This window comes from Rhinolophus ferrumequinum, chromosome 19, assembly GCF_004115265.2.
Source record: "Rhinolophus ferrumequinum isolate MPI-CBG mRhiFer1 chromosome 19, mRhiFer1_v1.p, whole genome shotgun sequence".
NCBI lineage: Eukaryota > Metazoa > Chordata > Mammalia > Chiroptera > Rhinolophidae > Rhinolophus > Rhinolophus ferrumequinum.
Window position 1 is genome coordinate 9118007 of NC_046302.1, and position 17769 is coordinate 9135775.

A 17769-nucleotide genomic window follows, 5' to 3' on the forward strand; every position below is an offset into this window, starting at 1 on the left:
AAAGGATTTAGCAGATAAAAGATAATTAGCCAGTAACAAGTTATTCTAAAATAGCAAGAAGAGCTAATAAGGCCACAGCTCAGTTAATGGCAGGTTTTTTTGTTTTTTTTTTTTTAAGACAATGATTTAAAAGGAGTTGATGTTTCTATCAGAAAATTTACCTGGCATTGATAAAACTTACGAATCTGCTGGACAACAAAAGTTGCTGGACACACTTTCATGCCCAGTTGCATTTAGGGCCTTTATTTTACTTTGCTGGTTCTGGCTGCAGGGAAATTTAGACTAGATATTAAGAAGAACTTCCTGAGACCACATTATAAATATTGAAAAGCATGCTTTAGAACAGAAAGGGAAGCAGTTATCTTTATGAGATTTCTGAGGCGGGCAGCTCAACTGGATGGCCTTTCCATATGCCCTCCAGCCCTGAAGAACAGGAGCTTGTGCCCAACAGATAGCATTCTTTTACAACACATCTTGTCATCTGTCTCCCCAGGGGCTCTGCAGTCAGAGAGCTGGTTGTGCTGACATCCATGTTACATATTTACCTTTCGGATCCTGTTTGTAAATTTCTCTGTCTCCTCTTGATGCAGTCTGGTCGCCTGTGCAAGCTGACCCTGTAGCTCCTCTATCGATACACTCTGTTCAGATAAAACAGGGGGGCCCCTGAGCTGATCAGTGGGATAAAGGAAGGGGGTTTAGTGGATGCAAGAACTCTGCCTGAGGTGAAGACGCAGGACAGACATCTGCACAAGCCAGGGACACACACGGAGTGACACAGCACGTGCGGGCACTGCAGCAGTGGAGTGACTCTGTGGCACCTCCCCTGAGATTCTCGCCCTGCACCCTTGTATTATCTGGGAGCGACAACTCCGCCTGCCCTTCACCTCCCACCTAGCAGACAGGTAGGTAAGTGGTGCCTATCACCTGAACTTCGCTCACCACAGTAACCACAAACCAGGCCGAGAAAGGAGCCAGGGTACACCAGAGGTGTCTGCTACCACAGCAGCTTCTAGATAGTCTTTTAAAATGCTGGGGCCGATCAGAGCTGGCGATTATGACCGAGTCAAGCATGACCACCTCACACACAGTGGGCCTTAGCTTCACTGCTCAGTTCACACATGTCTAAGTTGTGTAATTAATTAGTTCATATTGCTTTCTTATTAGTTTTTCCTCCTTCCTTTTCTCCCGGCAGTCTTGCCTTGGATGCTCAGTGTGATTGGAGTGGGCAGCTCTTTCAATTAACACATTGTTTTTTGGGCCTCTCAACTGCACACAGTGCCTAAGAGGAATTGCACAAAGATCTGCTCGTTACATTCTAGGTTAAAAACAGTTAAAGGAATCTTAAAATTCTTTTTACTGGTAAAAGCTATCTTTTATGCCTTTAATCTCCAAATGGCAATGATAAAGGAATCAGAGCTACTACTTTTGAAATGTGTTTTTTTAGAGATGGAAACATTGTTATATTAAAAAATCTCAGGCATATTAAAATTGAAGCGTGACATTTTACCCACTGATTTATGCTACTTGAAGACAGGCGATTTATAAAGCTGGGAATTAAGAGTGGATTGTTGCAATAAAAATCAGTGTCATTTCACTAGTTCATTCTGATTACCTTTAACTAACCTGTTATTTCTCACTGAGGATATTGTTTACACTTCCTAATCAGATGTTACCTGGGTTGTCATGAGTGAAAACCATACCCCAAGAACAGAGAATACAGAAAATAAAAGGGCAGTTCACTTCCCTTTGCACAGAGGATGACCAGGAGAGTTTACAGAAAGGATGGAGACAGAAAAATCAGAGATGCTGGGGATTCATCAACTTTGGGATAAAGTTCCTGGAAGTAAAGATTTAAGCTCATCCTATTTTCAAGAAACTTGAGAACATGAATAATTCCTCTTTGATTTACTGGTTATTACAGATTATTATTATTATAGTCTTTTATATTTATTAGGCAGGGTTTTGGGTTCTCTTTGAAGAGAAGCATCCCTACACATTGAATTTACTCCAATGACTAATTTGTCTTTCTAAAAGTTCTATCTAATTGTTTAATGTGTGGTTCTTTATGATAATGACTTACTTCTTTTTCTCCTATTTGCTTCCTTTTATAGTTTTGAACCCACTAATTGTATCATCTCTGATAATTCTAGAATGTGAAGGTCTTTAGCGTTGAATCCTGCTGTTGGACATTGGCTGACTCCTGCTCCAGGTGCATGCTTTTGGCTAGGGTGTTTGCAGTTTTGCATTGTGAGGTCATCTTCGATGGGGAGTTAGCTAGTATGATCTCATATGTGACCTGGGTTGAGAATGTGCCTCCAGATGGGCTTTGTTTGCAGAAGCCGGCCAGAAACATAAAATTTCCTTTCCTTTGGGATTCCTGGACCTCCAGGTGACATCAGTTCAAAGCCCGATCCTGGCAAGGCCGGCCGTGCTTACAGTTACTCGGGGAGACTCCACGCTAGTGGGCAAGCTTCCCCGTTGCCTCCCTCTCCCAGTAGGCAGATGTTTCTCCAGTTTGGCTTTTCACGATGTGCAGCCCTTCGAGGGTCCTGGTTTATTTCTTTCCCTGCCTGTGTTCGGCCCAAGGCTCTGTCTCCCGTCCTCTTAGAGCTATTAAAAAACCCACGACTCAAGGGTACTAATTCAGGCAACTATCCCCCCAAAACCCACCTACCTGAAGGCCACAGATACTGCTCTGGTTTTCAATTCTGAAATCAATTCCAACCCTTGAAGATTTTCCTAACTTTTTTAGGAATTCAGCTATATATTTAAAAGGACATTACATATTTTAGGCAGCATTTTCTTCAATAAATCTTTATTAAGTACCTATCATGCTAGATACTATACGGGGGATGTAGAAGTAAAGCTGTCCCAAATCTCTGCCCTCCTGGGGCTTCGCTTCTGGCACTTTAGGTGTTTTGTATAGTAATATTTTCAAGTTACCCAAGCTGCTCAGTTACACATTGCTCTATACATTTAAAATGTAAAAATCCTCCATGTTTTAACATAGTTGGTACTACCCCAAAACTCCAATTAGATGTTAAAACAGGCATCCTAATCAAACTTATCTTTTAAGAAAAACAAAGATCTATTAATTTAGTTTATATTTATTATACTAAACTATATAGTTCAATTTTAATCTTAATAAATAATTATATAAACCATTTTTATTTTAAACAAATCTAAGAGCCTCGTACTTCAGGCATCGTTTGATTAGAAACGTGTTCCTCTGTTTGCACACACCATCGAAGGGTCAGAGGAGAGGACCCTTGAAGTCCTGAGAGCGTGTTCTTCTGCGGCATCTGACTTAGCCACAGTGACTGCCATGGCATCTGTGGAAAGCGGTCAACAACAGAAACTTTTAGATCCTCCTCATCTACTAGCACTTTCACTTTCCTGTACTGTCCATTGTTACTAATGGACTATTAACATTATGGACAGCTAAGTGCCCCTATTCGGGATGCCATCACTCCAGTGTTACAAAAACAAAATGTAAACACGCTATGGTAAAAGTTTCTGTCCAAAATCATCCTACTGCCACACGACCTCATGCGATCACATACATCTGGAGAACGTTTTCACGTAACACACGGATTTCCTCCATAATGTAAATATTTCCCTTCATTGCCAAGTTCCCAAAAGTTTGATTCTAAAACCATTCTTTGCCCACTTACCTAAGATTCTGATTATATATCACACAAATTCATCTTGATGTCTCTATGAAGGCAGCTGATTTAAACAAATACCATCCTCACTTGCTTCTGAGGCTGTGGAAGCTTATTAATCTTGACATCATAACCACCTTCCCTGTTCAGGTTGACACGCACCACCCATGCTTTCCCCTCATGGTTGTGTCCCACACCAATTTACTCTGCGAATTTCCTGGACATCTTCAGAGAAAGTGGCTTGTAAGTACTGCCCACACTTAAAATAACTGGACTACCTGATTCTACAAACAAAGGAATGCTTTTCATGATAGCCACTCTAACACCTAGCAAGGCCACATCCATCCTGACTTCATATTCTGGTGAGTTCCATTTTGTTCTGGCTAGTTTTGTTACTGTGCCTTCTAAAAGTGGTATATGAGGTCAACACATGTGTACACATACTTGACATAAAACCCCACATCATTTTATCATGGCTGGTATGTCACAGCTGAGGCATAAGTGATTGCAAATGCTTCGTGTGCTTCGTTGATTAAAGGATAAAGGGGGAGCTAGGGGAGAGAGCCCTTTGAGATTTCTGACCCAGAAACTCAATCCTCTGGGTACAGGCTTGGTTTCATCTATATTTGAAATCTGACCAGTGCCCATCTTGGCTACTTCTCATTCAGAACTATTTTTAAGGTGCCCTGCACATTCCAAACCACATATTCTATACATTCTCTCTCCTAACAAATGGGAATCTCTCAGCAGACTTTTTGGGAGCTGTAGGGAGCAAAGTCAGGGAAAAACCTGGTGCATGGTATGAGAATCTTGTTAATTACCTACTGAGATGAACAGGCAACAGGAATACTGTCCTTCTGAAGTCTGTTTATTTAACCTGGCCGAAATATCCAAAGCTTCCAAAACAAGAACTTATCGTTTTCCCTAAATATGAAAATCTCTTAGGCAAATATCATGGAAGGCATTTCACAGATGGAACTGGAGGAACTGATCCTTTTATAAAACTTCGGCAGAAATTCAGAAAGTTGTTTTCTTCTTTTAAGCTGCTGATACTAGGTGTCCTATCAGGCACCCCCGCCCCCCCGCCCCCCGCCCGCCCCGAGGAACCAAAGGCAAAGAGCTGAAGGAAGTTCATATGCGCATGGTAGTAGTTGGCTGGTACAGATGATTAGTGTTAACTTCAAGTGCAATGTAAGAGGGAGTCAAGAAAACTGCCAGCACTACATCCAGCTACGGTCTTCTTCTCACTCTAGATGACAGTGTCGTTTGCCTTTCCCCCAGTTACTGCAGTGTCTTCCACAGGAGCATCTTCTCAGTTGGGCTGCCCTAACCGACAAGATCTTGGTGTGCTGTCTCCATTAGAGCCTCATAGGAAAGCAGTTGTGAGCAACAAATTTGGAGATGCTTTCATGAAAAGGCTTTTAGCAGTTCTGCTCCCTAGAACTGTCCACTGTGCTGTTCTTTAACACAATGTAATATTCAAAGACCAAACTAAGCTGTCAGGGTGACATCCACCCGAGGGACAGAGCAGCTCCCCAGAGACCCACACTCTAAAAGGGTCTACCTTCAGCTTCTCAAAGAAAGGAAAAGCTACGGAGCTATCAAAGGAGTCCTAGAATGTGTATTATCTTTTAAAAATATTTTGAAATATAATGTGTTTGCCTAGATAATTTGGTTTTCTCTTCTGTGTGCAATGCCTTCGTGAGCACAAAAATCACAACAAAAGATATTTAGCTCCTGATTCCCCTTCTTGGAAATTATCTTCCCTAGACCTTGCCTTTCACTATGACGTGTTTTTTTCGGTTTGCTTTGTTTTTAAGTTTCTCATTAAAATATATAAAATTAAAGGAAACCAGGCAGATCTTCACAAGAAGAAACATGGCAAGATAGCTGGCCATCCAATTAGTCCACCTGAGTGACACATGTTTAGACACATCCCCCAGGAGATGAAGCTCTTGTTGGAGTGTTTGGGCCCGGGAGTGGGGATGGGGATGGGAGGACGGGGGCAGTGGTCAACCTGAGGGAATCAGTCTGAAGATCGGACCTGCCATTCTGAGCTGTATTGTTCAATGATCCTAAGTTGCCATATGGCACCAACTAACTCGTGGAGGTTTGTTGTCCTAGAACATTCAAAGTATTTTTCTCTCTCTAAAACTGTTGCCGGTTTCTGGAGCTATGCAACACATGCATGTATGTGGCAAGCAACAGGAAGACTTATCAATGCCCTACTGTTAAACAACACTTTATCAGAGTTTAACTGAACAGGTTCTGTGTGATGTGCCTTGAATGACAGAGCACATGGGAAAGGAGCTGCAGTTCTCCTCCAACAGTATACCAAAGAGAAGAGAGCTGCCATGTTCAGCCAGAACCGTGCTTCTGGTACAGGACCAGGAAACAGCCAGTAACAAATGACAAAGGGCTACAGTAGGCAGAGAAAACTGGCACCATGACCAGGGTGCTGTGACACCCGCTCTCGCCTGGTAGTCTTCAATGGCAGGGCATATTTCCCTCTCTTTATTATTAATGAATCATACTTGATGTTTGCAAAGCATTTAGCACTTTTTAGTGTACTTTTTCAATCAACAGCCCACTGGATCTGAGAATCATCCACATATAAGTACATGAGGCAGGCAGGGAGTATTTTTACTCCCATTTTACAGATAAGAAAACAGGGCATTTGCCTGAGAAACAGAGCTAGTAATGGACACAGTGGGACTAGAGCCCAGTGGCCCAGATGCCCAGGCCAGCGTTGATTCCAGCTCAGCATGATGGCCCTGCTATACGTAGCTAGCGGTACCGTGTGAACTAAATGCTTGGAAACATGTCTTCCTGAGGTTTCCACCCTGGAGATGGATCATTCAATTCATTTGAAATGTACATAAGTGTGAGTTTGCTACTGCCCAAGCAACCAGCATTCTCATACAAAGACCCTGTGTGGGGCATGGGCTGATCAAAGGGGGTGACTGTGAAAGTTCTGCAGAGTTACAAGACACACTAATCACAAATCCGTATGTGGGGAAAACCCAAATATGTGGTGCTTTGTTTTAATTCTGCTATAAAACCTAGGGACATCTTACCTGCAATTTTGGAATGAGAATACACTGAAGATGACATGCTGTCATATATGTCCAACTCCATGTCCAAAACCGGTGTTCAGAAAACATTTTTTAAAATCCCAAAAGCTCCTGACTGGGAGGGGCCTGGGCATCCTGCTGCCCTGTGGGATGCCCACAACAGCCCCACAGAGTATGCTGGGCTTCTGCTTGTTTTCTGGGAGTTAGGCCCTGACATGTGCTTGGCCCTTAGCATGCGGAACCTCTCCTTGGCACGCTACACAGACAGTGGGGCTACACAGGATGTTCCAGAAAACTGTTTTTGTTTTACTTAAGCGTTGAGGCAGTTTTCATGTTACTGTGTGTCCAATTAACAAGGGCAGAGATGTGACATACTCTCTTACAGGACAAGGGAAAAGCCCCAGACTGGAAATACATGAACTCATGTCTGGTAAGCCAGCTGCCCCACCCACCTACCTCTGACAGTGGGACCTGCAGCCTAACTGAGGCATTAGCTGCAAGCTGAGCCGAAGGGCCCAAGCACGGCTCGCCCCGAGTATCTCTGTGCACTTCATTTCCTAGTCAAATGCCTGACTTTCTAGTGGAGGGAGCTTCTTTTTGCTTCCAGGTGTGAGAGAGCCCCCATTCCTCACCCTGCCCTTTGGGAGCCACTGGGAAGCCTTGGAGCTGAATGGTAACATCCCCACTGGGACTGATACATTAAGATTCTTTATCCAGATATTTTCTAATGTGGAATATGTTGCTGTAACCCTGCAACAACCTGCCTCGACCAGCAGTATCAGAGCCAGGGACTCACTCCTCAGTGACACCTGTCTTTCTGTCCTGGGTGGAATTACTTGTATGGAGGGGATTTCTCTGGCAGGACTGCTGACAACTGTTTCATACAACGGAGAGTATCTATGGTGCCTACGAGCTTTGTTGACAAGGGGTTACTAGGGCAACAACAGAGACTGCTGAAGAGCCCCAGGTCAGGAGTGCACTCTTTCACTCTGTCCAAAGGCTGAAGCACTGTCACCAAGCAAGTACAGGACAGGCCACATGACACACAGGGCAGGGCGTTTCCTCCAGACTAGCAAAAACAGTGCTTGGTTTTACCCCTGCATTCTTTACCATTTGACAAGAAGCCAGGTGATGCTCACAAATCAGTCTCCTGTACCTTGCTACCTTTCTAGGAGCCCTGGAGAGACAGGTCTACAAGAAGGATGATGCCTGTCTGACATGGGTACTAGCAGTTCCCTGCATTCACCCTGTGTAGACTCTCTAGTTCCAGTTGCATGCAGTGGGTTTTGCTTCTAGCTAAGTCCCTCTGGTTCCATATTCTCCTACCATGTTTCCTAAGGGCCTTGGACCCAGGAAGGAAACGTCACACAGCCAGACACACATCAAAAGGAGAGGCGGGGGAAAGTGGCCGGGGGGACCAGCCAGCTCGCTGACCTCTAGATTGAAACAGCTCTGGCCTCCGGGCTGGCAGCTCCTGGCATCCCCGTCGGCTCGGCGGTGCAGGTCCCGTGCAGCTCGGAGGTGCAGGTGCTCCCGCTTGTCCCCTCGCTCCTGACCCAGCTGCCACTCCATCTGATCTCTCAGTTTGGACTGTTAGGTGCACGGGAGGGATTTGGTTTTTTGTTTGTTTTTTGTTTTGTTTTTAATTTTAAATAAAAAACAAAGGACAAGGGTAGAGATGGGGAGGAGGGGTAAAGAAAACAAAAATGGGTAAGGTAGATGACTGAGATAACTACCAGACGAAGAAAAGCATGAATAGAAAAAAACAACTTAAACACAGTGGCATAAGAGAGTGAAGAGAATAGAACCAAAATGAGGATGAGCAAAATAATGGGCTGAAAGATCTGAAAAGCAAAAAGACAGAGGGGAGGGAAGAATGCAAAACACTGATTATGAGGCGCATGCAATGAGGATGCATGAATCACAGATGCAACTGTAAGCACTCTACCCATGAAGGATACGGAAACAAGGCTCCTCCTTCCTCGCTTGTGGTCGAGCAGCCAAAGCCAGAATCCAGGGCAGCAGCTGGGTCATGCACCCAAGGGCGATGAATAGGAAAGCAGTCCTGGGACAGCTACTCCACTTTGCCCTCACCCTCGGCTTGGGGAGGGCAGCGGGAGCAAGACGGCAGCGAGATTTTCCATCCAAACCATCCTTCTCTCAGAACTGTGCTCCTCTCCCCCATTCTGGCTCATCTGCCAGTGGGAGCGGATGGGCCTGGCTGCCTAGGGCCTTTCCAAACTGTACTGTGTCCCCTTGGCAATAAACCCAAGTAGAGTTGCAAACGCTCCTGAGCGAGTCTGCTAATTATCCTGACTGAGAAATGAGTTTGTACTTTGTTTTAAACTCCTCTTTGCTTCTTCATCGGGACAGCTGGTCGTTTGAGACACCAAAAAAGAAGAAAGGATGGACTGCGTCGATCCCTACCACTTCCATTGGGATTAGCCTTGTGTCATGAGGGAGGACCTCTAAGCCAAAAGCAACAGACAGTTAAAAATAAGAGAGGAAAAAAGGAAAAAGAAACTAGGAAATAAAAGAGAACTTAAAAAACAAGAAAAAGGAAAAAAGAAACCCAACCAATAGAAAGGATTTGGTTGTCACTTGAGGCTTTAGTACAAAGCAGGTTTGAAATCATAACCAAGCAGCCGTGAGCACGATGAGTTCAAGTGCAGCAATGCCAGCAAGAAGGAGGAAGAGCAAAACCGAGCAGGGAGGCAGAGCCAGGAGCCCCCTTACCTGCAAGTCTGGGACCAGCTCCTTCCCCAGGTTCCCGATGGGGGAGTCCCGGGACACGGAGGTCACAGTGGAGAGGAAGCTGGAAGACTCCGTGAGGTGGGGCAAGGGGGACAGGCCTTCCAGGCGCTCCCTCAGGCCATCTCCGATGTGATTCACCTGCTCCAGGAAGTCCTGGAGCTCTTTCCTGAAAGCCTTCATCCTGGCATTGATGGCCCCCAGCAGCTGGGGCTCCTTCTTTCCTCCCTCCCCCTGGACACCAGGCCCCAGTGAGGCCACGTTGTCCACAAAGGCATCGGTGTCCGTGATGAGGCTCTCCATGGTCCGCTCCAGCCGCTCAGCCTCATGTTTTATGCTCACCAAGCACTCAGAGTCTTCCCTAGCCCTCAGGACCTCCGCTGGACACGGCTCGCTGGCCTCTGACGGCTTTCCACTGCTGAAGCCCGATGTCTTCTCGAATACCTCTTCCGAGTCACTCTCACCACCAATAGGGCCTTCCCGCTTGGGCTGGGGCTGGCGGCCTTCCTCCCCATCGCTCTCCTTTTTGCCCGTGTCGCTGTCGGCATCGCTGTCCCGGGGACTTGGGGCACGCAGGCCCAGGTGGGCGGCCAGGTCATAGCGCTGGACATTGGACAGCAGCACCCGGTTCTCATACTGCAGCTTCAGCACCTTCCCACTCAGCTCGCTGATCTGCAGCCTGGCAGACTTCAGCTCCTCCTGCAGGGGAACACCACCTTTGCCCCCACCGTCCGCCAGCCACCCGGGCTCCGGCAGAGGCTCAAACTTGAACTTGCTCAGCTCATGAGTCAGCTGCCGGTTGTGGTCTTCAATCTCAGATATGGACCTTCGAAGCAGCTCCGCTTCCTCCTCCACAAATTGTAGGTGTCGGCGGAGCTCTGTTGAGGACTCCAGGGAATCCCCAAAGGGTGAGGTAGGAATGCTTGGGATGTGGTCCCGGCCTGAACTCTCTCGCTCATACTGGCCCCGCATGTCCTCCATCTCTGCTTTGAGGCCTCGGTTCTCCACCTCCAGCTCCACGATCTTCCGGCCCAAGATGTTGGCTTCTTCCTCCACCAACTTCAGCCGCAACTTCAGCTCGGCCTCCCTGGTGCTGGGTGGCCCACCTGCTTCCCCTGTGGGCAGGGGGCTGTCCACGTCACCATACAGGGCCTTGTACTTCTGGAGCTCCTGCTCCAGCTCATCCTTCTCCCTCCCCAGCTTGGCCATCTTTTTACGCATCAGGGAACCTTCCTCTTTGGCAAACTGAAGCTGGCACTTCAAATCGGCACTGTCCTCCTGCCAGGAAAGAACAGCCCGAGAGAAGGGTTATTTGAAAATACCAAATGTTCGTGTTTTTGATGATTTCTCTCGCACCTCGCCCCCAATACACACACAAACACAAAACACCAATCTTTCTGTCAGTGTGTTGGTTTACATGTAGAAGACACCAAAACAAAGCCAAGGGGAAACGGGACCGTCACGGAGGGGACTTGGCCAAGACCCGCAGTCTGTTGCTGAAACCAAACAATTAGTTTGGAAAAAAAACGTGCACACGAAAACCATCATACAGGTGATGAGTGAAGAGGGAGAAAATGAAATGAAATCCAGCACCCACCAGTTATGCAATCGCTTGTTACTTTGTGGTCCAATCTGACTAATCACCAGCACCAGTGGGAGACACCAGAACCCCTCACTAAGCCTGGTGCAGGCAGACAGACTTCAGTGGCCACTTCTACCTGTTGCCACTCACTTTCGCCACTGTGCAGACCTCCCTCATCTAAAGTGGCCAGCAACTCATGTATTACCAGGAGAGGGAGGCCAGGTGACCCCAAATCAGAACCCAGCTTTCGAATAATTTGCTGAGAATCTGAGACATGGCAATTCGCCTCTCCTCCTCCCCTGTCTCTCCATCCTCAGCGTATCACAAGAATGACATGAGGGCAAAATTGTGAGATGATAAGGCATGAGGGTGCTTTGGGAATCAAGGTGCAGAGTAAGTACCAAGCTCTGACGGTTAGTATGAGTTGGTTACTGCAAACCTAATCCCTTGGGTTACTCACAACCTTCCGCCATGCAAGTGCAACTTCAGAGCTCTGGGCTACATTCCACTCCCTTTAGTTGTTATAACACAGCAGGAAAGTAATCTCAGAAACGCAAGGCAAGGAGGTAAGTGTTTCAAAACCTGAGAAGTGGTTCTCTGGTATTGGAATACCAGAAGATTTTGGAAGGTCGCCGAAGCAGACTCTCTGCTACTAAATGCTCACACTGCTAGGCTGAGGTCAAGAGGGCACTTTCTGGCCAATTGGAAAGTTGACTCTGCCTTCGTAGTGCAGGTTTCAAAGCCTGGAAGCCACATGAACTCTCTGATTTGGACTGGCACAAAGGTTTTCAGTCACATTCAGTGAATGGGAAAAAATGACCACTTTCATAAATCATTCCTCTTTGATTGGCTATCAGAGTTTCAAAGGGCTGTCATGGGAACAAAGACTCCAGCAAAGGCTTCCCCCATCACACAGAGAAATTCAACATCATGCTCGAATGTACGATCCCCAGGGGAGGGAGAGTTATCAAACTAATCTCTGGAACACGTCAGCGAGAATGAACTCTCTGAGATCACCTTTTGTGCTCAAATGGTCTAGCAGAGGTGACACAGCTTTCACACTCATTCTCTGCCATATTCTGCTGCACTCTCACCACTAGTCAGACAGATACAGAAAGACTTCCCTTGGTGCCCCCAACTTTCCTCCTTCCACACGCCTGGACCCCCATTCCCTGCACTACAAACCCATGGAAGAAAAAAAAAATGTGACAGGAAAGACTCAAGGAAAAATCTAAGTCCAATTGTGAGCCAGTGCCACCTGGAAAGCAGGCCCTGGCACTATCTGTGTGTCTTCTGAGAGACAACGCTCCCACTGCCATCCTCTTAGCAGAGGAAAAACCAGTCCTGCCGGGCCTGGGGTCAAAAATGCTGCTCTGAGTCCCACGTCTGCCCCTTCTGTCCATGGCACCATGGGCTAGTCACAGAGCCCGGGTAAACCCATCTCTTCAGGTCTAAAGCAGGATCCTCACTTAGTCACAAGGTTATTGTGTGTAATGTACAAATGGCAAAATGTATAGCAAGGTGGGCACCAGAAATTAACTTTCTGCTTTGTCTGAAACACAATTAGTATGGGGGAAAGGAACCAATAACTCTGCGTCTTATTTTTTTACCCTCTTTGCACATTAGAGAGTAACATGAATAGCACTAGTAGGGAAGCATGGTCTTCATGTTCTAAGAATTTATCCCACTAATGAATTCGTTTGTTTTGGTTACACAGACATAAAAAGGGTTTCTGTGACTAATTGGAAATCAAGTTGTCTGCCTACTCACACTGAGCAAAATGGGTTATCATCACTGCTTGGGGTAGTGATATATATATATTTTTAAAGGGTTTGCATAGATAGATGGGCTGTGAAAGACACAAATTGTAGTCAATTCTAATACTAAAGGAAAACCACTCTTATTTGTGGATTTATTCACTCTTTCCATAAATACTGAGTACCTACTATGTAGCAGAAATTGGCATTTTACTTTTAAATGACCCCAACTTCATAAAACTTTCTAAAGTAAGACAATCAAAAGCCCCGTTTTAATTTTTTGTTAAACCTAGATTCCTAAGATATCAATTGGAGATAGACTATCAATACTTTGCAAATGGATTCATTTCAGAGTAAAAACCCTGGGTCAGGAAGACAGGGTAGAGCCCTTAACTCCATCATTAACTCGATAGCCAGCATTTATGCTTTGTCCAAAATCACCTAAGTTATCCTATTTCCACCTTGAAGCAGAGAAATTCACCTTCGTGCCTGAGGACAACAGAAGTCATGGAAGACAATGTCATCTGCGGCCACAAGGGAACTCTGCCCTCTGCCCACCTCAAGCAGGACCACCGGCTATGACCAACGCCCTGACCCTATTTCCATGGAAACGTGCAACTAGGAAGCCAGGCCTGAAAAGAGCAGGTAAGGGGCAGAGTGACCTGCACAGCTCAGGGAGCTTTTGTCTCAAACAAAGTTCTCTACTAAGGGTCTTCACCCAAAAGTTGAACTGAGAAATTGAGGAAACGAGTAGGATCTCTGAGAGGTACATGGAACCTGGGCTTTCCACAAGGGTTCTGAAACACTTGGTTATAATGCTTAGGGCAGAAAATCCTAAAACATCTTCAAATTGCCTTGATTTCTGGAAACTTTAAACCTTGCATCATTCTCCTTCCATCTGCCATTCTCCAAGTCTGACTATAAACCAGAACCATTCTCCTCTGTCCCCCCTAAACCTAAAGCCAGGTCAGTTAAAGAAGCAAGATTCTGTGACATGCCCTAACAAGTATCTGATACAAAGATTACCTAACCTTTGATAAAATATCCAAAAAGTCTTCTTGTTCCTTAAGGAAGGAACTACACACACACCAGGAATTCAGACATACCGTGTTTCCCTGAAAATAAGACCTAGCCAGACCATCAGCTCTAATGCGTCTTTTGGAGCAAAAATTAATATAATATCCAGTATTATATTATATTACACCCGGTATGATATGATATGATATGATATGATATGATATGATATGATATGATGTGATATGACATGATATGATACTCAGTCTTATATTATAGTAAAATAAGACCAGGTCTTATATTAATTTTTGCTCCAAAAGATGCATTGGAGCTGATGGTCTGGCTAGGTCTTATTTTCGGGGAAACAGTATTATTAAAACATGCTGTCATTTCTGCTCAATACCCATGTGCTACTAGGCCTGACACCAAGACTAAAGCAGTTTTTGAAAGAATGATAATCTTTGAAGCCAAGGGAGTGTGTGCATCCAACAAAGGGGTCAGACTTTTTCACTCAGTTAAGGCAGCTGGAGAACCCACTGTGCCTTCTGGGGCCGGTGTGTGGGAGAGGGGAGCCCAGGGGAGCTGGACTCAACCTGTTCTGGGAGCGGGAAGTTACTCCTTCTAACAAAATGGAGAATCTCAGCCTCAACTAAAGCTGTAGAAGGCTAGCTACCCATCTTATCTTGTAACTGTAGACTTTCTAAAATTCTGCCAAAACTCCGGGGGAGGGGTCTAGGCTGAATCCTAAGCTGAAGGACATCAAGCTCTGGTTTCAAGAGATCATCAGATAGCTCCAGGAATGCAGTACGAAAGCAGAAGGTTGAGTCAAACTTTCCACATGACACGGTTCCTGTTGCAGGCAGAGAAGGCAAGCATGGCATGGATGGAAGGACATACACAGAACCACCACAACCGCCGCCACCACCACCACCAGCCAAAAGGCCTTGTCAAGCAACAAAAATATATCGCTATGGGTATATATTCTTTGGCTTGCAAGTCTGACGTCTAGCCAGCACCCCAAGCGCTGACTGCTCCCATTCCTACCTTGCGCCGGGGTGCCAGTTTCCTTTGAGTTTTGGTTGCAGACCTGCAGTTCCCAAGGCGCTCCATTCCACCACTCTGCTGGACAGAAACTCCTTTCTCAATGATACTGCAGGCTGAGGGGGCACTGAACACATTGCCGGTCCCCGGGGCTTCCCAACCACTCCTGAGGGGCAGCAGCGGCTGTTCTCAGCCTGATTTACCCACAGGTGAAGGCAATGCCATGCTGTTCATTTCAGAACAGGGCAGCAGTTATCCTTTTAAGGAAAAGATCTTCCCTGGTCAAGAGTCAGTACATTGAAACATACTCAAAGCCCAGGAGGGGTCAAGCACCCAGCAGTGAAATGACGGGTTTCAACCTCCCCGTTATTAGGAGATGCCAAAGTGAGACTAGAGGAGTAGAGAGGGTGGAAGGGAGCAGTGAACCTTTGGCATCCCTGCTGTTCACATGGCCTGGCCCTCCTTGAAGGGTACTCTGGGGATCAACGAGTTTGGAAAATGAAGGGAACCAGTGTGGAATTCAGAGGCAGACTAGCAGAACTCTTAGTTACCCAGACTTACTGTGTCTAATTACTACTTTCTCTGAGAGCTTGGGGAGCTGATATCCCAATAATGCTTTTGTTCTCTCCAACACCTAATACTAGCAGTAATTTTTTAAAAAAAAAAAAAAAAGAAAAAGAAAAACAAGGAATCCAGTAAAACAAGGGTTCAGAAAAGCTAAGAAAGTTCTGAAGATCACACCATGTACATAGAAAGAGCTATGCTTTTACCATCTTTCAGCAAGAACACTTAATTTTCCTTTAGGACAATTTAAGATACTGTTCAGCTTGCTCATTTTTAAAAAAAACCAACATTCAAAACAGTGCCTTATGAATGACCCAACATTACAGTAGCCGTACTACTTTACTGTGCGAATGACTTTGAAGGCCAAAATGCTTTTTACCAGCTATGAGTACTGCCACAGCCTTGAACTGCACCAAATTATGTCTCCACACAAAGCTAGCCTGTTATTCTCTTTCTTGAAGGAATCAACAGCTTATCAGTATGAGAAACAAAAGGGAGGAGCTGTTGGTTTGGAAAGAAAATTTTCACCATGGAGTTTTCGAATGAGTCCAAATTTTTGGCAGGTAGTGTTAAAGGCAATGCTAACACGTTTTGAGAAAATTCAAAGTGAGGTGATTGTCTCTTGAGGAGATGTAACATTAGAATGAAACCTCTGCTTACCTGGTTAAAGGTTTTCTTTTCTTTGTACGTTTCCCGACTGCCTCTTCTTTTCAGGGAACTCTGAAATAGATCCAAATGACATTATGTTATGTTGGAGTCACATGCGGAACCTGCACTGGACAGACACCATCCTCACTGGTCAGGGACACACACAAGAACGGAGGCTCTTTTCCTCACTGGAATCAATAAACCACTCAGAGTCACATTTAAACGCAGTTAAACAGCTTGGTGAGGTCTTTGAATCCTAAGAGGCTTTAAATCCTAATCATTATATTTGGAGTATTCCTCAATTATTCAGTTTAATAATTAAAAAGGAGAGTAGGTTGGATAATCTGTACCAGTGGAGGGAAGACGAGAAGAGGAGAAAGGTAGTAAGTTTTGGAAATAGATATGTAATATTTCTGGGTCTGCCTTACCTTCCTAATTATGTTTTGTTTGGGCTAATATGAAATTTAATTGATGTTTCCTGAATGCCTACAGATAAAAGGGCAGATAAAAAAAGTGGTAGGGAGAAAAGAGTGGCTCTTGTTTATGGAGAAGACCTAACTTAAGTTGCAACACTCTCCATGAGCAATCCATGACAAAACCTATATCTTAAAGCTCTAAGAGTTCATAATTTATTCATTTGTGAAGTAATCTTGGCTGTGTCCTTCAGTGGGCTGGTTCCCTGCCTAGTTTTACATACATTACCAATGTACCTTTGCCTGCTCTAGGCAAGAAATGTGTCTGAAATACAAACATGACTATAAATAAAAGGGTTAAGGGATGTCTGAAATGGAATAACAGGGAGGCAATGCAGTTCATGTTACAGTAAAGTATGAAGACAGAAAGAACTGACTGGAAGAAGAGTGAGAAGCATCCTAGAGGAAGACAAAGGAACTCGAAACTTGAAAGGATTCACGTTCCTGTGACAAGCTGGAAGAAAGGAGATTGGGTAGTTAAGACTTGCTGGTTATCACTCAGACCTTGGCAAGACTGTGAATGGGAAGAGATTCTCCTTGATGGCCGCCCCCCTTGCCTCTGAAGCTTCGCCCTAATTGAGGCATGGACGTGAGTCCTCTGGGAGCTCACCTTGTGGCGGGGCTCAGAGCCCTCTCTGCTTCACTCCTTTGCTGTAACCCACAGAGCAAAACAGCTGGGGAAGGAGGCCCTTACACAAGTCACTTGCATCACAGTCAGATTTTTGTTAATTAACTCAGTTCTGTTTGCATTTTTTTTTTTTTTACAGGATTTTATTGGGGAACAGTGTGTACTTCCAGGACTTTTTTCAAGTCAAGTTGTTGTCCTTTCAATCTTGATTGGGGAGGGTGCAGCTCAGCTCCAGGTCCAGTTGCCTTTGTTAGTTGCAGGGGGCGCAGCCCACCATCTCTTGCGGGAGTCGAACCAGCAACCTTGTGGTTGAGAGGATGTGCTCCAACCAACTGAGCCATCTGGGAGCTCAACTCAAGGTGCTGTGTTCAATCTTAGTAGCAGGGGGCAGAGCCCACCATCCCTTGCGGGAGTCGAGGACTCGAACCAGCAACCTGTGGTTGAGAGCCCACTGGCCCACGTGGGAAATGAACCGGCAGCCTTCGGCATTAGGAGAACAGAGCTCCAACCACCTGATCCACCGGGCCAGCCCCATGTTTATATTTTAAGTGTCTCACTCACAGAAGAAATGG

At 45.5% G+C, this 17769-nt stretch overlaps 1 protein-coding gene across 10 annotated transcripts in view; it reads right to left on the reverse strand.

Annotated features, from left to right (window-relative positions):
* The window catches only part of MTCL1 (microtubule crosslinking factor 1), a 124047-nt gene that overhangs the window by 37132 nt on the left and 69146 nt on the right, over nt 1-17769 (reverse strand). For 3 of the 10 annotated variants that reach the window (XM_033087238.1, XM_033087236.1, XM_033087242.1), the window contains exons 4-8: nt 16109-16168; nt 14888-14965; nt 9476-10768; nt 8174-8329; nt 546-668 (exon numbers count right to left, since the gene is read on the reverse strand). In XM_033087238.1, the coding sequence (XP_032943129.1) occupies nt 546-668; nt 8174-8329; nt 9476-10768; nt 14888-14965; nt 16109-16168 (1710 nt within the window). The remainder of the gene's footprint in view (nt 1-545; nt 669-8173; nt 8330-9475; nt 10769-14887; nt 14966-16108; nt 16169-17769) is intronic. The other 7 variants (XM_033087240.1, XM_033087244.1, XM_033087243.1 and 4 more) reach the window with 5 other exon arrangements.